The 20,501-nt window shown below is 40.3% G+C and overlaps 1 protein-coding gene across 1 annotated transcript in view; it reads left to right on the plus strand.

The window, feature by feature from the left end:
* The window catches only part of MMP17 (matrix metallopeptidase 17), a 63,514-nt gene that overhangs the window by 40,396 nt on the left and 2,617 nt on the right, over window positions 1–20,501 (plus strand). Inside the window, exons 4-9 of the mRNA XM_074299807.1 lie at window positions 2,461–2,744; window positions 3,645–3,821; window positions 6,943–7,042; window positions 14,776–14,858; window positions 17,269–17,421; window positions 20,206–20,463. Coding sequence (XP_074155908.1) covers window positions 2,461–2,744; window positions 3,645–3,821; window positions 6,943–7,042; window positions 14,776–14,858; window positions 17,269–17,421; window positions 20,206–20,463 — 1,055 coding nt within the window. The remainder of the gene's footprint in view (window positions 1–2,460; window positions 2,745–3,644; window positions 3,822–6,942; window positions 7,043–14,775; window positions 14,859–17,268; window positions 17,422–20,205; window positions 20,464–20,501) is intronic.

The following is a 20,501-nucleotide window of genomic DNA, read 5'->3' on the forward strand; positions in this document are numbered from 1 at the left end:
TGAACTAAGCAGGGATGAAGCTGGATCTGGGTTTCCCTTAGCACCTCGGTGAAAGATAGGATTAATGAATAACCCTATAAAGCCTCAATCCCAGCCTCGTGTACCACTCATCCCTCTTAGGCTTCCATCCAGACTAGCAAGAAATCTAAGTCTCATAGATTGGTACGGATGAAAGGAACTTTAGAAATCATCTTTCTCTTTTTTTCCCCATTTTTAAAAAATGATCTTTTCCCCCAATTACATGTTAAAACAATTTCTAACATTTTTTTAAGTTTTGAATTCCAGATTCTATGGAATTCTTTGGCTCCCTTTCTCTCCCATCACTGAGTTGGTAAACACTCTGATATAAGTGAGAGAAGAGCTTAGGCCCCAACAAGATGTAGAGAGCATTATGAAATGTAAAATGGATCATTTTTTATTATATAAAATTAAAAGAAACCATCTTATCTTGAGCCTAATTGGCCCAATTTCTCCAGGGCCCTCTTCTTCCCTTCTGCATAGCCCGATTCCCTGAGCCCCTTTTCTCTTCCCTCCCTCCCACATTCAAGGAGAAACTTCTGGGGGCATTTATAGCGTCTGGAGATTTCTCTGTCCCAGAATCACAGTGTCTCAGAGCTGGAAGACTCCTCAGCCACTGCCCAGGATAAACTGCACTTGACTCCCCAATCGCTTCCACAACCTTCCCTGAGAAGTAATCGTCAGTCTCTGCTGGAAGACTTCCAGACAATGGGAATCACTTCCTCCAGAGGCAGCAACTCTGCCTGGGGACTGCTCCAAGTGTTTCCTTAGACTTTTTTCTATTGTCCCTAGTTCTGTCCATGGTACACATCTGATTCATCATTCACATGAGACAACATGATGTAGTGGAAATAGTGCTTGATTTGGAGTGGGAGGATCTGAATTCGAATCCTCCCTCTGCCTCTTCCTACTAATTTGACTTTGGGCACATCACATACCTCCCTGGACCTCAATTTCCTCGAGTGGATTTGGACCAGATGACATTTCAAATCCCCTTTTGCTCTAAATATTTTATTGTTATTCAGCCCTGTCTGACTCTTCAAGACCCCATTTAGAGTTTTCTTGACAGGGATAATGAAGTGGTCTGCCATTTTCTCTAATTTTACAGAGGAGGAAATTGAGGCAAATAGAGTTAAGTGACTTGCTCAGGGAAACATGCTACATTAGTGTCTGAGGTCACCTTTGAACTCAGGTCTTCACTCCATCACCATTTGGCCACCCCATAGGATCTGCAATTTCTAAGTATTTAAAGACAGCTAATATGAAACAGTCTTACAGTTGGAAAGAGACTGGGGAAGCTATCTAGTCTAACCTGTAGCTGACCTAGAATTCATGAATAAATGATAAACTTCAGAGATAAAAGTGTCTCAAAAACCTTCAAGCTTAGCCTCTTCCTCCATTTTACAGATAAGAAAACTGAGGCACAATGAAGGTTTTTTTTTTCTTTAAGTGATTTGTCCAAGGTCACTAGTATACATCTGAATCAAGGTTTAACCCAGGTGGAGAAGCACCAGCCCTGAAGTCCGGAGGACCCGAGTTCAAATCTGGTCTCAGACACTTACCACTTCCTAGCTGTGTGACCCTGGGCAAGTCACTTAACCCCAATTGCCTTAGGGAAAAAAAAATTTAACTCAGGTCTTCCTCATATAAAGTCTAGTGTCCTATGCCCTATACCCTGCTATTTCTTAATTCTTTTTTATCGTACATCCAACAAGTTGTCATCCAATGATCAATTTTGATGGACATGGTTCTTTTCAACAATGAGGTGATTCAGATTAATTCCAATAGTTTTGTGATGGAGAGAGCCATCCACATCCAGAGAGAGGACTATGGGGACTGAATGTGGATCACAACATAGTGCTTTCACCTTTTTGTTGTTGTTTGCTTGCTTGTTTTTTTCTTTCTCATTTTTTTTCCTTTTGGATCTTATTTTTCTTGCACAACATGATAAATGTAGAAATATGTTTAGAAGAATTGCATATTTAACCTATTTAGGATTGCTTGCTGTCTAGGGGAGGAAGGGGGAAAATTGGAACACAAGGTTTTGCAAGGGTGAATATTGAAAACTATCTTTGCATCTATTTTGAAAAATCTAAAGCTATTATTTTAAAAAGCACAGTGGGGGGGGGGGGGGCGGGAAAGAAGTCATTCAACACCAACTTTTGTTTGAAGGTTTCCAGTGAGGGGAACTCCCTACCTCCTGAGACAGCATCTTCCCAAGAGTGGACAGTTAGAATTCTCAACATTACATTTCTGATACGGGGAAGGAGAGAGAGTGAGGAGGTAACAGGCTCCCTACCCTGAAGTGCAAAGCCAGGAGAGGTCATTGGTTATGCTTTAAGGGAATGAAGCCCCTTCACTGTGGCTTTAGGCCCTCTGACTTGTGAAGATCAGGTCAGAGGCAAGTTTATTCAGGCTTTGCCACTCTCTGCTCTCCAATAGGGTCCGTACATTCCCACGGGATTCCTCCCTGGGCCGGGACACGGTCCGGGCACTCATGTACTATGCCTTAAAGGTGTGGAGTGACATCACGCCGCTCAACTTCCACGAGGTAGCGGGTAGCAACGCCGACATCCAGATTGACTTCTCCAAAGCAGACCACAACGATGGGTACCCCTTCGATGGCCCTGGGGGCACCGTGGCCCATGCCTTCTTTCCCGGAGATCACCACACTGCTGGGGATACTCACTTTGATGATGATGAAGCCTGGACTTTCCGATCCTCAGGTAAGGAGCAACTATAGCTCAGGGATCCCAAATCTTCCTCTGTAATCTGAGGAGGCCACATGGATCCCTCATAGTTCCGAGGCATCCACAGTAACTCCAGAAGGCATAAGAAAGCCCATGTTTGTGCTATTTATACCGGGAACCCCGGTTCCCCATACTCAGCCCACAGGCTTAAGGAAGGGCCCAAAAAATTTCCTTCCCTTCCTTTTTCTTGCCTTTTGCCAGACACACATCTGCCTATAAATTTAAAATACACCCATATTCTTTCACCACCTCTGTAAATTCATGTTCACACAGGCAAGGAATGGAATTGAAAAACATATTTTAAGCACTTAAGAGGTGTCAGGCCCTGTAAATGAGCAGTGAAAATATAAATAGAAAACTAAGCGATCCCTGCTTCCAAAGACCTCACGTTCTCATTGGAAGACAACACACAGAGAAGGCTTTGGATACGCCTTCATAAGAAAGCCTGGTGGTCCTTAAAAGGGTACAATAAATGGGCCAACAGCAAAAGCCAGGACCCCTGAGAATGTACTGTTGGGAAGCAGATATGTTGTTGGGATCGATAGCGGGTGATGTCTGGGGTAGGACTGATGGGAAAAGAAATCCTGCAGGGGTTCCAGAACCAGAGTTCTGTAGTATCCTCTGGGCAATCAAGATTCAAGCTAGAGAAGTTAAAGGTACATCCCAGGGAGTCTCCTGAGCCTCTTCAATCAATCAGTCAATCGATAAACATTTGTTAAGTGCTCATTATACACCAGGCACTAAGCTAAGCTCTGAAGCTTTTTCTGCATGTACATCCAAAAGCCTGGGCGTAGAACAGATGATCTGGCTACCAGGGACCCCTCAGCCCCATTCTGGCCTGGTCTCAGAACTAACAGGTATTTCCATGTTCTTCAGATGCTCACGGAACGGATCTCTTTGCTGTGGCTGTCCACGAGTTTGGCCACGCCATTGGACTCACCCACATCTCAGCCATACAGTCCATCATGAGACCTTATTATCAGGGTCCTGTGGGTGACCCCCTGAAATATGACCTGCCCTATGAGGACAAAGTTCGCATCTGGCAACTGTACGGTGAGCTTGGCACCCGGACCCTGACTCTTCTCTCTCTTTTGCTGACCTCACGTCCTACCCACACACACACCCACACACAGTACCCTCAGGCCTCTCAACCTTTCATAGTCTCCTCACTTCCCATCTGAGGCTGCAGCCCAGAGCAGGCGTTGTAGCCTCAGACTTGGAGGGGAGAGATGGAAGGAGGAGGAGTGATGGCAGACAGGATGTGGGACCCTGGGATTCCACTGGACTGGTCAGTCTTCCTAATGAGCTCATTTCAGCCAGATGCAGATCTCAAAGAAAGGTCAGGGGAAAGAATACAAAGGAGGGCTTTAGCCGTAGAACTAAAACAAATGCCAGTAGTTGAGTCAGTGGTCAAGGCATAGAGACCAAGGCAAAAATAGCATCTGCTCCTCGTTTATACCCAGAGCCTAGAGCAGAGTTCTGAGTCAGAAGCTAGATGGATTCCACTCAAGGCAGAACTCACACCAGCCAGGCCATCATTCATCTTATAGATGAGCTACTAGCCAGGGAATGAAAAAAGTGTTCAGTTGGGACCAGTGACTAGTATTCAATTTCATGACAATAAAGGGAGCCTCAACTGGCAAAAACAGTTGGCAAAATCCACTTTGAGCTTCTGAACTGGGGTAAGACTTTGAGTAAGAAAAGGGGTAAGGAATCCAAGACAATTCAGAATAAATGGGAGGGGAAAATATTTATTAAGAAGCTACTATGTGAAAAACCTGGAAAGACCTATGTGAACTGATGCAAAGTGAAGTAAGAAGAACTAGAACATTGTACACAGTAATAGCAACATTATACAAGGATTTAGCTCTTCTTAGAAATACAATAATCGGGGCAGCTAGGTGGCACAGTGGATAGAGCACCAGCCTTGAATTCAGGAGGACCCGAGTTCAAATCTGGTCTCAGACACTTAACACTTCCTAGCTGTGTGACCCTGGGCAAGTCACTTACCCCAGCCTCAGGGGGGGAAAAAAAAAAAAAAAGAAATACAATAATCCAAGACAATTCCAAAAGACAAATGGTGAACAATACTAATTGCTTCCAGAGAAAGGATTGATGGAATCTGAATGCAGGTTTGAAACATGCTATCTTTCACTTTCTTAATTATTTTCATTTTTTTCCTTTTTAGTATGATGCTTTTTTTTTCACAACATGACTAATATGGAAATATATGCAATACCGGATTGCACAAATGTAACAATATAAAATTTCTTATCATCTTAGGAAATGAGCTATGAGGGAAAGAGGAGGGGGCAGGATTTGGAACTCAATTTTTTTATGAATATTTAATATTGTTTTATGTGTAATTGAGGGAAAAATACTAAGTTAAAATCAAAAAAGCCTACTATGTGCCAAATGCTAGGTTCTGAAAATACTAATACAAAGTAAAGATAATCCCAACCTTCAATGGGTTTACATCCTATTTTTTTTATTATAGCTTTTTATTTACCAGATATTTGCATGGGTAATTTTACAGCACTGACAATTGCCAAGCCTTTTGTTCCAATTTTTCCCTTCCTTCCCTCCCTCCCCCCCCCCACAGATAGCAGGTTGGCCAATACATGTTAAATATGTTAAAGTACAAATTAAATACAATACATGTATACATTGCATCCTATTTTTAATAGTATTTTATTTTTTCAAATATATGCAGATAGTTTTCACCATTAACCTTTGCAAAACCTTGTGTTTTTCTTCCTCTCTCTCCCTCCCCTAAGACAATATAGACTAAACATGTACAATTCTTCTAAACATATTTCCATATTTGTCATTGAGGTGTGGTAGACAAGGGAGGGACATTTTGGTCTGGGGTATTATAGAGATGGTGAGTTAAGTCAGAGGGGAATAGACTGACATATCGCATCCAGGAGCAGGGGCAGAGTTGATTTGATTCTAGAACAGGAATGAGAGTGATGGGGGAAGGAAAGGGCATTTGCTAAAAGGCCAGGTTGTGAAAGAGATGGCCTGAGATGAGATAACAAGGTAAAGCATGGACAAGACTTTTATTTTACTTTAAAAGTATATGTTTTGGGGGCAGCTAGGTGGCACAGTGTAAAGAGCACCAGCCCTGAATTCAGGAGTTCAAATCTGGTCTCAGACACTTAACACTTCCTGGCTGTGTGACCCTGGACAAGTCACTTAACCCCAGCCTCAGGGAAGAAAAAAAAAAAAGTATGTTTTTAATTACACATAAAGATGGTTTTCAACTTTCATTTTTGTAATATTTTGAGTTTCAATTTTTTCTCCCTTCTCTTTAACATATTCACATATGAATCATGTTGAGAAAGAAAAATCAGAGCAAACCATGTGAAAGAAAAAAATAAAATAAAACAAACAAAAAAAAAAGGTGAACATTATATGCTTCAATTCACATCCAGTCTCTAGAATTCTCTCTGATTGCAGATGGCATTTTCCATCTGAAGTTTATTGGAACTGGCTTGGATCACTGAATTGCTGAGAAGAGCTATGGTTAATAGTTGAATGCAGAGGGCCGGACCTCTGGAGAAGTATACTTGAACAAGGTGTGAACTCAGTGGAACTGATGAGATAATGGTTCTCTAGTTCATGTAATGTAGCATCAGTTCATGTAAATCTTTCCAAGCTTTTCTAAAATCAGCTTATTCATCAGTTCTTGTGGAACAATAATATTCTACTACATTATATTCCCCAACTGTTGGGCATCCACTCAATTTCCAATTCCTTGCCTTGAGTGGGTTGTTGTTTTGGGTTTTTTTTGAGTGAAGTTTATTCTGCTATGCTGTTCAAAGTACCATAATAATTTTTCAAAGCAAATGATACTAGAGATTTCTGTAATAGGATTACAGTTTTTGTCCAAATTCCTAAAATGAGTGAGTAATAAGTGAGTGATTTACTGGCTCCCAGCCCTCTACATTGCGCTGTCCCTACTCAGCATTTTTCCATGTTGCTGGGGTTTCTGATGAGGTGGGGGTTTTTTTTTGTTTTGTTTTGTTTTTTGGTCCTCCTCTCCTGTCCTGAGCTAGACAGAAAGGCTTGGGGAAGACCAGGGAAGGAGATAAGGGAGATGACTGGCGTGGGAAGAGTAGGTGAGAGTTACTGCAAAATTTCTCACATTTCTCCTTATCTCCCATCACAGGTGTCCGGGAGTCAGTCTCCCCTACAGCCAAGCCAGAGGCCACTGAGACTGACAATCACCCCTTTCTCCCAGAGCTCCCAGACAACCGCACCACAGTACCGTAAGCCACCAAGTCACCCTGAAGTGGGGGATAAGAGCAGAGTTTCCCATAGAGAGGGCTGTGTCTGTCCCACCAAACTCTCTGACTCTCATATCTCCTTAACCATCTCCCTATCCGAATGCAGATTCGACACTCTAAGGAGTGTTGGAAGGGAAGATTTTCCAACATGTTGGTCAGTTCCAACCTCCAGCCAACCCCTCGGTCCTTCTGCTACCCCTATCCCAAGCAGAAGCACAGAATCAGATCTGAGCTGGACATCTAGTCCAACTGTTAACTGAAAGAAATCCCCACTGTCAATCAGTGAACAAGTAAGTGCTAAGCAGATGGTGAAAAAAGTGAGGTAATCCCTACTTGCCCTACCCATGTGGACAGACAAACATAAAAAATTTACATATACACACACACATTATACACAAACATATGTATATGTATATATAGATAGATAGATAGATTTATACACACACACATGTATACACATATACACAGTATACACACATATACATTGCATACATTATCCACCTGTGCATGAATTACACATACATTATGTGCCCATGTGTATATACATACATTGTGTACATGTCATGCGTTATGTACATGCATTATCCACACATGCATCCGTGCCTTATACAGACATACATGTGTACAGATTATACCCATATGCATCCATTATGCACATGTACATACATTATATAGTTATACATGCTTTATACACATGTGCATTACCTACACTGTATACATATGCATGCATTATACAACATGCACATGTACATACATTATCCACACATGCATGCATACCTTATATATATGCACGTGTGCACAGATTACACATGTACCTACATTACACACTTGTGCATACTTTATACACATGCACATTACCTACATTGTATACATATATATGCATTATATACACATGCACATATACATAACTAGTATTGCAGTACACATACATACACATATCATAAATACATTATCACATTCACATACATGTATATGTTATATACACATACATGTGTGTGCTATACATGTGTGCATATATCATACACAAATGCATATACCTACATTGTATGCACATATATGTATTGAACACATGCACATATACATGCCTTGTATGTACATATATACATACACATAATCACATTCACATGTATGCATTATATATATACATTATACACATGTGCGTGCATTATACATATATACATATACCTACATTGTATTCATATGTATGCATTGTACACATGCACATATACATACACACATACCTACATTATCTATACATTCACACTCAGGCATACATTATACATGCACACATTATATACATGTGTATACGCTATACACATGTGCATACATTAGACACATGTGTATACACTAGACACATGTGTATATATTAGGCATATGTGTATACGTGTATACATGCATTATACATATGCCCATATACATATTCATGCATTATAGACACATTCATACTGTAGATAAAATTACACTCAGATTTAGCCCTAGATATTCACTAACTTTGTGAGCTCCTGAGCAAGGTTCTCTCAGCCTCAGTCTCCTCATCTGTAAAATGAGGGATAATAACAGCACCTGCCTCCCAGGATGGTTGTGAGGATCCAGTGAGACAGCATATATATGTAGAGTGCTTTGCAAACCTGAAGGCATATAAAATAACCAGTTTGGGAGGAGTGCATTAGCCATTGGAAGGCTTCATGACTGAGCTAAGTGTTAAAGGAAGAGAGAGAGACCCTGTGAGGCAGACATGAGAAGGATGGGACTGCTTTCCAGCCATGGGATCAGAGTAGCCTCTGCTTGAAGACCTCCGAGAAAGTTGCCCACAGCCCACAGGCAGTCTGTTCTACTTTGGGCCTGTTCTGATCATTAGGAAGTCTTTCCTCACACTGAGCCTAACTTGGTCTCCTGACTACTTCTATTCATCATTGCTTCTTTTGCTCTCCGGGGCCAAACAGGACAAGTTGAATCCTTCTGCACATCCACCTCCTGAATACTTTGAAGACAGCAATTACACGCCCCCTGCATATTCCCTTTTTTGTATTTAAAAATCCCAGTTTCTTCACATGACATAGATTCAGTGCCCTTCACTATCCTAATTACAGTTCCCTGGATACTTTTCCACTTATCATTGTATCCTTCTTAAACGATAGTGCCTGGAATGGAACACAATTCCATATTCCAGCTGTGTGTTCTCCAGTACAGGGGACAGCAGGACCTCCTCATTCCTGGAAGCTATGCATCTCCTTAATGAGTCCAAGAACAAAATGACTTTTTGGCCACCACATCACATCGCTGACTCACTGAGCTTGCAGTCCACTAAAATAAATAAATAGATGGATAGATAGATAGATAAAAACGCAAGACTTTTGAAGAGCAAATCAATAAAAATCCAAGACATTTGAAGACCAAATCCTGTCTAATCACACCTCGCCCAGCTTGTGCTTGTGAGGTTGATTTTTTCTTTTTTCATTCAAATACAAGTATTTCCGTTTATTTTAGTTGTTTGATTTTATTAGATTTAACCTGGTGCTGTTAAGACTCTTTTGGATCCCAATGCCATTATCCAGTGCATTGACTGTGCGTCCCAGCTTTAAGTCAGCTCCAGATTTGAGGAGCAGGTCCTTTTCTAGGTCAAGTTTATTTTTTTATGTTAAACATGGTAATATATATATATATATGTGTGTGTGTGTGTGTGTGTGTATATATATATATATATATATATATATAATTCAATATAGACATACATATTTATAAAATTATCTTTTTTTTTTTTTTTTTGAGGCTGGGGTTACACAGGTAGGAAGTGTCAAGTGTCTGAGACCATATTTGAACTCAGGTCCTTCTGAATTCAAGGCTGGTACTCTATCCACTGCGCCACCTAGCTGCCCCTATAAAATTATCTTGCTGCACAAGAAAAATCAGATCAAGAAGGAAAAAAATAAGAAACAAAATAAAATTCAAGCAAACCACAACAAAAAGAGTGAAAATGCTATGTTGTGATCCACTATTAGTTCCCACAGTCCTCTCTCTGGGTGTAGATGTCTTTCTTCATCACAAGATCATTGGAAATGGCCTCAGTCATCTCACTGTTGAAAAGAGCCATGTCCATCAGAATTGATTGTATAATCTTATTGCTATATACAATGATCTCCTGGTTCTGCTCACTTCACTCAGCGTCAGTTCATGTAAGTCTCTCCAGGCCTCTCTGAAATCATCCTGCTGATCGTTTCTTATAGAACAATAATATTCCATAATATTCATATACCATAATTTATTCAACCATTCCCCCGTGGAGGGGCATCCACTCAGTTTCCAGTTTCTTGCCACTACAAAAAGGATTGCCACAAATATTTTTGCACATGTGAATCTAGGTCAAATTTTTAAATATTTAATAGCACAGGACACAGCACAGATTCCACTGGAGACGTCCGACCACATTGACATTAAGCCATTAACTATTCTGAGAGCCTAAGCCTCTGACCAGTGCTGAATCTTAACTGTATGACCTTCCAGCCCACAGTCTTGTTTCCCACAAAAATAATAGGAGATCTGCTTTCTATCTTCTTAATTATTCTGGATATCGACTCCTGGTTGGCACTTTAATTTTGACATTTCCAGTACAAAAATCACTCTTCTTGGCAGAGAAAGCAAAGCAGGATCACAATTGAGCAGCTCAGCCTTCTCTATCATTTCAGATAGGGTTGTCCCATCTACCCAAATAAAGTGCCCGACATTTATCCTTTTGGGGGGACAACTAGGTGGCCAAGTGGGTAGAACACTGGGCATGGAGTCAGGAAGACCTGAGTTCAAAAGTGACTTTAGATGCTTACTAGCTGGGTGATCCTGAACAAGTCATTTAAATTTTGTGCCTCAGTTTCCTCATCTGTAAAATGAGCTGGAGAAAGAAATGACAAAACTCTTCAGTATCTTAGCCAAGAATATCCCCAAACGGGACCATGAAGAGTCGAACACAAATGAACAATAAAACCCCATTTGGGGACTTTCTATTTTCCCCGTACAGCTTTAAAAAAAATTTTTAAGGGGAGAAAAAAAAAACCTCTTTCTTACCGAACAACTTCCCTTATCATGCTATTTCATGCTATTGTGTTCATTCTCTCCTATTTACTCTTGTTTCCATCTTCTGGATATCAAGAATGATTCTGTGAAAGCAGGATCTCTTATAATCAAATTCCTTCCCTCCAGCACTCCACATATTAGATGTATATACTCAATAACCATGTATTAAGCAGCTGCTCTATGCCGGGCACTGTGTTAAGCACTGAGGATTCAGAGAAGCAAAAAACAGTCCCCATCCTCAAGGAGCTTACAATTGAATGAGGGAGACAATAGGTAAACAAAACAAGCTACATTCAGGATAAGTAGTAAATAATTGAGAAGGAAAGCACTAGAGTTAAGAAGGATTTTAAGAAGAATGAATTTTATACATATTTTGTTTTTCAGTCATTTTTCACTTGTGTTCCATTCTTCGTGACCCCATTTGGGGTTTTCTCAACAAAGATACTGGAGCAATTTGCCATTTTCTTCTCCAGCTCATTTTACAGATGAAGAAACTGAGGCAGGTAGGGTTAAATGATTTGCCCAGGATCACACAACTAGCAAGTGTCTAAGACCAGCTGGATTTGAACTCAGGAAGATGAGTCATCCTGACTTCATTAATATAGACAAATGCACACTCATACATACACATGCTTTTATTTTTTAATCATTTATTTAACTCTGCAGTCTGACCAGACTTATTGAAGAAAAAGAAAGATAAAATTCAAAGGAAATTGCAGAATTACAGAGTTTGAGGGCATGGAAGAGGATTGCACTACACACACACACACACACACACACACACACACACACACACACACAAACACACACACTCCTTACATGGTTTCCATAGTACCGATACCTTTTGTCCACCTGGCCAAAGACCACATGCTTTCCATCCTACCCATTAGTCTTAGCAGTGCAGATGGAAAACCAGGTACCAAGTATGTCAGGTCCAGCATTTGCCGTAAAGAAGACTTTAGAGTCAGTGAATTTCAGGATGAGTTTCTCGTTGCAAATTTCTCCCCATGAATGGACTTGCCTCACATACTATTATGTAGTGAGAAATCACCATTCTGGCACAAGGACCCCGGTATGGCTCTGAGCGTGAGATCCCTTCTCTCTCAGGGTTCAGAACATCAAATTTTCCTTATGTCTCTGGAAATTTTCCTTCAAATAACTGAAAAGTACATTCTCCCAGTTCTTTATTATTAGCAGATACTAAAGCACTCAATGAGCTAGGACATGTTCGTAGATAACTGGACTGAGGGAGACATGGGTTAGTATCTGGTAGTCACTGTGGACTCAAGATGGTGATCTATGTCTTTTAAAAATCTGAATCCATAGGATAACAGTTCATATACGTGTACATTGCAATTAGGTATTGCAACTGCAATTACAAGAAGTTATGATGAGTCTTCTCTTCTCCAGGTTAAACAATCTCAAAGCTTTCAACTAATTCTCATACAGCATGGATTGCTATCCTAGTTACTTTGCCCTTTTCTGAATGCTCTCCACCTTACCATGGCTTCCTGAAATGCAGCATCCAGGATTGAATGTAATATTCCTGCTGGGATTGGCTAAGGCAAAATGTAGAAGAACTAGAAGTCCCTTCTCCTGCCTCTTTGCAATTTAAGATGACATCATCGGCTTTTTTGACTGCCATATCAGACTGTCAACTTATCTTGAGCTAAAACCCTCAGATCTTCAGATAGGCTACTGTCTTAGCCACTTCTCCTCCATCTTGTATAGAATCATAGAGCTGACAGGAGCCACAGAGAGATATAATTCAATCATTTGCATAGTTCAGAGACATATAGTACAATTTATTTACCCATGAGGAAATTGAGATCTAGTAAGGATGTGCTTACCCAAGGTCATGTTAGTTATGTAACTAATATGACAGGACTTTTAAAAAAAAGAAAGAGAGAGAAAGAGAAGGAGGGAGGGAAGAAGGGAGAAAGGAAAGGAGGAAGGAAGGAAGGAAGGAAGGAAGGAAGGAAGGAAGGAAGGAAGGAAGGAAGGAAGGAAGGAAGGAAGGAAGGAAGGAAGGAAGGAAGGAAGGAAGGAAGGAAGGAAGGAAGAAGAAGAAAGAAAGAAAGAAAGAAAGAAAGAAAGAAAGAAAGAAAGAAAGAAAGAAAGAAAGAAAGAAAGAAAGAAAGAAAGAAAGAAAGAAAGAAAGAAAGGAAGGAAGGAAGGAAGGAAGGAAGGAAGGAAGGAAGGAAGGAAGGAAGGAAGGAAGGAAGGAAGGAAGAAAGAAAGAAAAGCATTTATTAAACTGAGGACCAGGCACTATACCAAGCACTTTACAAAAATAACCTCATTTGATTCTCTCAACAACCCTGGAAATAGGTGCTATCATTATCCCTGTTTTACAGTTAGGGAAACTATGGCAAGCAATGTTTAAATGACTCGCCTAGGATCCCACAGCTAGTAATTCTCTGAAACAAGATTTGAATTCAGTCATCCCTGACTCCAGACCCAGTACTTTATCTACTGCCTTACTTAGGTGACTTAAGCCGAGGTTCTTTAATTCTAACGTCATTGTTCTTCAACTGAACTTAATTATCCCTGTGAAGTTGACTTTTTGAAACCAAGCACCCAGATAGATAGATAGATAGATAGATAGATAGATAGATAGATAGATATGAAATTTCATCTTAAAAGATTCAGCCAAATTTTATAAGCAGTCAGAATTTTTTTTTGAGTCTTATCTTTGTCATCCAACATTTCATCTATACTTCTCAACTTTGTGTCATCTGCAAATGTAAGGAGCAGACAATATATTTTAATAAACCTGTTAAATAGCACAGGCCCCAGCATAGGTTCCTGAGGCCCTCCACTGGAGAACTATTCCCAAACTGGCATTCTATCATTAATTAATATCATTAATTAACAAGAATAGACATCTTTTATCAATACTTAGCTAAAACTAAACATTCCCCTGATCTACCAGTTTAACAACTCTGTACAGACAGGAAATAAGGTTAGTCTAATATAGCCTGTGCCTGAAAAAGCAAGGCTAATCTGAATTTTTGTGATTGTTTATTCCTTTTCTAGAAGTTCAGTAACCACTCCTTTAATAACATGAATGCACAAGAATTTTACCAAAATCAAAATCCATCCCATGGTTTTATACTTTGTAGGCCCCATTCCCATTCTACCCTTCTCCTTTAAAAAAAAAAATTAGACATTTGCCCTTAATCACTCTTTCACCACTTCCTCCATTTAATGTGGGTACTAAGTGCCCAAATGTGCCAGACCCTGTGCTAAGCATATCTCCATAGTTGTTATTTTTTTCTTTAAAAAAATCAATGAATATAGGCCAAGAAAAGACAATTTCATGTTAGTAATTGACGGAGCAAAAATTATTTAAGAAGATCAATCAACCTTTTTGAAAATTCATATCATGGAACCCAGAGTTTGGGAAAAATTACTGTTGGTTCCTTGCTATTTTGAATTGTCCCCTGTTGTTTTTTAAATCACTCACAGTTTTGAATTGTGATTACTTTTTATCAGGGTTGGACTAAATTATTCCTAAGCCTTGTCATCTTTTGAATTATCAAGGTTTGGCGGGTTATCTGGTATTTTGAATTATCCAGAGTGGAAGGGGGCTGGTATCTCAGAGAAAGACTTCACCTGACCAGACAAGGACTGGGATCTCTCCACAGGCTAAGGAAGGACGTACCCCATCGGTGCAATGCTAACTTTGATGCTGTGGCCCAGATCCGAGGGGAGGCCTTCTTCTTCAAAGGTAGCAGCAGAGAGAGTGGGCATCGGTTTGAAAGATGGGGAAACTGAGGACCAGGGAGATTAGGAGTTGACACCTGTCCTTTCCTCCATCAAAGCCCAGAATGGGGCTGGAGACAGAGGAGTGAAGAGGGGAGTGAATCTTTGGGAGAAGGTTTTCGAGGGAGATAGGGCAGCAGAATTAATGAAGATGAACAGTGAGACATCGCATATACAAATGGACTCTTTTGTTGTGATTACATCAGTATCTGTGGGCAACTAAGTATCATAATGGATATCAAATGGAACTCAGAGCCAGAAAGATCTGAGTTTTAATCCTACCTCAAACACTTTTTAACTATATATCCATAGTCGAGTCACTTCCTCTCTCTCAACCTCAGTTTCCCCATCTAAAAAATGAGAGTAATGGTACCTATCACACAGGGTTGTGGTGTCAATCAAATGAGATATTTATAAAATGCTTTCCAAATCTTGAAATACCATATGCATTTGTTGTTGTTATTATTATTATTATTATGTGGCAGATGATGAATATGTGTGCTTCTGAGTATAGATTTTAAGTCTGTATGTATTTCCATGTCCATATGTGCATGTAGGCTGTTCATGCTCCATGACCAGGAAATCCTGTGTCTTCCTGTCCTGGACTATCACTTTAAATTACCAACATTTAGCACAGTCTTTGGTACATAATAGTAATTAAAAAGTGTTTATTGACTGCTTGATGTTTCTGTACTCCTAATATACTTAGGATTGATTTTGACTGCCCACCCAGTGCCTTCCTTCTTTTCTAATCAGTGTATCATGATGAAGAGATTAAGAGTTGGGAAGAGTTGGTTTGAATTCTGTCTTACATGCTTATAAGTTCTATGACTGGACAAGTGACCAACCCTTGCTGTGACTCAGTTTCCTTTTCTGTAAGACTAAGATCAATTAAGTCAACAACTAATGTCAACAACATTTATTAAGTGTCTCCTATTCAGTAGTCACTGTGATAAGTACTAGGGAAACAAAGAGTCTTTGCTCTAGAAGAGAGCACAATCCAATGTGAGAGACAACCAGCAAAGAGCTATGCACAAACAATATATATGTAGGATAAACTGGAAGTTATCCACAGAGGGAAGATGTTTGAATTAGGGATGACCAGGAAAGGCATCCTGAAGAAGACAGGATTTTTAGCTGGGCCCTGAAGGAAGCCCAGGGATGGGAATGAGGATGGAGAGTGGTTCAGGATGAAGGGATGATCAGTGAAAATGCTAGAAGGCATCATCTGCTCCACCCACCCTCACTTTGTAGACCAAGAATCTGAGTCTCAGAGAGCAAGGTGCTCTATGGTCAATGGGAAATTTCAGGAGCCTTTATCTACCAGCTTCCAGGACCCTCCCCTGTATTCCTCATGAGCTCAGTATCTCACTCATCCATCCTCTTATTCTTGTCCCCAGCTCCTGTCCTTATACTGGAGAGCTTGAACATATATATATATTGATACTCCTTCAAGCATACCCATTTATTTATCTCCAAATTATCCTTGTTGTTGAGTCATTGAAGTCATGTCCTATTCTTCAGGACCCCATTTAGGGTTTTCTTGGCAGAGATACTGGAGAGGTTTGCCATTTTCTTCTCCAATTCATTTCACAGATGAGGAAACTGAGGCAAATGGGGTAAGTGACTTGCCCAGGATCACACACTAGTTTCTGATGGGACATTTGAACTAGGGAGTCTTCCTGACTCCAGGCTTAGTGCTGTGTGCACTATGGTGTCACCTAGCTGACTTTTGTGCACAGTTTGCTTGTTGTCTCTTCCATTAGATTGAGCTCCTTAAGAGAGAAAGCTGTTTTGTTTTTCTCTTTCTTTGTACCTCTAATACTTAACAAAGTCCCTGTTGTTGTCATTCAAGTAATATTCTATTCTTTTTTTTTTTCCTGAGGCTGGGGTTAAGTGACTTGCCCAGGGTCACACAGCTAGGAAGTGTTAAGTGTCTGAGACCAGATTTGAACTCAGGTCCTCCTGAATTCAGGGCTGCTGCTCTATCCACTTCCCCACCTAGCTGCCCCCATATTCTATTCTTTATGACCCCATTTGGGATTTCCTTAGCAAAGATAAGGGAGTGGTTTGCCATTTCCTTCTCCAGTTCATTTTACAGATTAGGAAACTGAGGCAGACAAGATTGTCCAGAGTCACACAGCTAGTAAATGTCCGAAGCTGGATTTGATCTCAGGAAGATGAGTCTTCCTGTCTCCAATACAGCACTCTCCACCAGCGATTGCTTGGGTTTACATTAGAGGTTCTCCAAGTCTCTTCTAGTTATGCATTTTTATATTTATCTCAGTATTCCAAATGAGTGGGAGGATAAGGGGAGGGGAAAAGCATGTGGTGAACTGTGCTCACCCACATCCATGTCCTTTCTCCTTTCCCAGGCAAGTATTTCTGGAGGCTGACCCGGGACAGGCATCTGGTCTCCCTACAGCCTGCCCAGATCCATCGCTTCTGGAGGGGTCTCCCACTCCACCTGGATAGTGTGGATGCTGTCTATGAGAGGACCAGTGACCACAAAATTGTCTTCTTTAAAGGTGAGAGGTTCCCACCTTGACCTAGTGAAAGATCTAGGATAGGTCTGAAATTTACATTTATAAAGGAACTGTTTAGTTATTTTCAGGTACCCTAGAACTGAATTAACAAAGTATTGCCTTGTAGAATCTTTAGAGGACCTGCTTTAATAAATGAGAATGGATAGAGGCAGCCCAGCATAGGGAATACAAAACTGCCCTCAGAGTTTTGGAAAACCTGACATATATGGCCTGTGCAACCCTGCATAATTCCTTTAAATAGCAACTGGAGTACAAAAAGTAATAATAATAACATCTTCCTGGGCACAAGATGTAAAAGGTATGGCTACACATAGTTCATCTGAAAAAGATCTGGGGATTTTAGTGGACATCATACTCAAGAATAGTCAGCAGGATGATTTTTAACATGATTTGACATTTTTAAAAAGCTAATGTAGTATTAGGTTGAGCTGAAAAGTTATAGAAGAAAGAAAGATGCAAGCATTTCTTAGGTGCCTACTATGTGCCAGGCACTGTGCAAAACACACATTTGATCCTCACAATGAGATACAGTTATTATCCCCATTTTAAAGCTAAGGAAACTGAGGCTAAATGAAGAAACTAAAACTAAGAGATTAAGTGACTTATCCAGTTCCTGCCCCCAAGAAGCTTACATTCTTATGGAAGCAAAGTTCAAAGAACTCCTGTTCAAATCAAAAACTTCCACCCCTGATTATTCTTTGATATCTTTGTACATTTCATTTTCTAATTTGTTTCATTTCTCCAATTTAATCTTTGAACTGTGAAAACCAAATGTCCATCCATTGCAAGGCTGATATATAAATTTGTGAATCACCTTAATAATGATAATTGAACCCATGGGAGCTGGTTCAATCACTGAGAAAGTATTAAGAGAAATGAGAAGGCCCCAATTCATTCTTACTCTGCATTCATTCAATAAAACTTTAAGCACCTTCTATACTTCAAAGTCTATGATAAATGCAGCTATGGAGACAAAAACAACACACTCTGTGCCCTCAAGAAGCTTATATTCAGTCAGGGAAAATAACACGGATTCATATAAGGAAATGCAAAATAAATACAAAATTACTTTGAGAAAGCAACCAACTAGCATCTGAAGGGTCAAGAAAGGCGTTGTGTAGGAGATAGTCTTTGAGCTGAATTTTAAAGAAACTGATGATTCTAAAGCAGCAAAAGGATGGAAGAAGATTATTTCAGATTGGGAGGATCACCTTTGCAAAGACAAAGAGGTGAGGGGAGTATCATACACAAGAGGCCAATTAGATTGGAACTACTGTGTGTGTGTATATGTGTGTGTGAGTGTGCAGGAGCAAGAATAGAAATAAGGATCTGTTAAATGTCTACTATATTCCAGGGACCATGCTAAGCACTTTGCAAATATCTCTTTCATTCTTCACAAGCACCCTGGTAGGTAGGTAGATGGCACCTTAGTCATAGAATATTGGACACAGGGAGATTCTTTTTCAAGAATTCAAATATAGCCTCAGACACTTACTAGCTGTATGGCCCAGGGTTGGTCACTTAAGACTATTTACCTCAGTTTCTTCTTCTTCTATAAAATGATCTGGAGAAGGAAATGGCAAAACATTCTAGTATCTTTGCCAAGAAAACCCTAAAATGTGGTCACAAAGAATCAGACATGACTGAAACAACCAAATATCAACATCCCCATTTTACAGATGAGGAAACTGAGGTTAAGTTACTGGCCCAGATCTGGATTTGAATTCAGGGTTTTGCTGCTCCAGGCTCAGTATTTTACTCACTTTATCACCTAGTGGAAAAAGAGAGATGTAAAACAAGCCTGGAAAGGTAGGTCAGAGATAGACAGTAAAGAGCTTTTGTATATTAAAGGCAAAAGAGAGTTACTAGAGCATCTTGAGAAGGGGAGTGATGTCAGATTTATGCTTTAGGAATATTAACTTAGCATCTGAATGGAAGATGAATTGGAGAAAGGAAAGGCCATTGGGAGGGCCATTTGAAGGTCATTGGCAACCTCAGAAAGAGACTTTCAATTGAATGAAGAAGTTGGAAGCCTAAATACAAGAGGGCTGAGAAATGAGTAAGAGAGCAGAGGAACAGAGGCAAAGACAATCATTCTAGAAGCTCTCCCTGGCTATAAAAGGAAAGATCACAGATTCTTTCATGCCAGGCTAGAAAAGACCTAAGCAATATCATCTATATCTGGGTGACAAATTTAAATAGAAATAGGGGGCCCTGATCCATGTAGAAGAATCCCTGCCTAGCGCATAGTTTGACTTAGTTTTAAAATATAATATTCTATTTTGGGGGTTTTTTTATTTTTATGTATTTTGTTATTTTTATTTATTTTGTTAAATATTTTGTTTTTTATTTATTTTATTAACTATTTCCCAATTGTATTTTAATTTAGTTGGGGCTGAACTCAGAACTGTAAGAGCTGGAATGGATATGTTTGATACCCCTAATATAGACCAGTTTTCTTATTTTACAAATGAGAAAACTGAGGGGCCAGGGAAAGTGGGTGATTAGCCCAAGATCATAAAAGTTTGCAGGGATGTGAACTGGGTCCCTCTGACTCCAGTCCAGTGTTCTTTCTGCTGGACCCCATGGGTTGAGAGCTTGAAGGGTTGAAAATAGGCCTTATTTGGTGCACTCCATCCATCCATAAAGCAGCACTATTCTAGGACACCCCCAGCCAGATTTGCCTCCGTTACCCCTACCTTCCCCAACTCCCACCGCTCTACAGCTGCCATTTTCTTGCTCCATGCCTGTTTCCTCTCCCCCCAGGAGACAGATACTGGGTCTTTAAAGACAATAACGTTGAGGAAGGATACCCTCGGCCTGTCTCCGACTTCAGCCTCCCGCCAGGCGGCATCGATGCTGCCTTCTCCTGGGCCCACAATGACAAGACTTATTTCTTTAAGGACCATCTGTACTGGCGCTATGACGACCATGCTCGGAGGATGGACCCTGGGTATCCCGCAGAGAGCCCTCTGTGGAGGGGGATCCCCAGCATCCTGGACGATGCCATGCGCTGGTCTGATGGTGAGTCCCCAGCCAAACACAGGAAGCTTCTTTTTTAT

Source organism: Sminthopsis crassicaudata, chromosome 1 (assembly GCF_048593235.1).
Source record: "Sminthopsis crassicaudata isolate SCR6 chromosome 1, ASM4859323v1, whole genome shotgun sequence".
Lineage (NCBI taxonomy): Eukaryota > Metazoa > Chordata > Mammalia > Dasyuromorphia > Dasyuridae > Sminthopsis > Sminthopsis crassicaudata.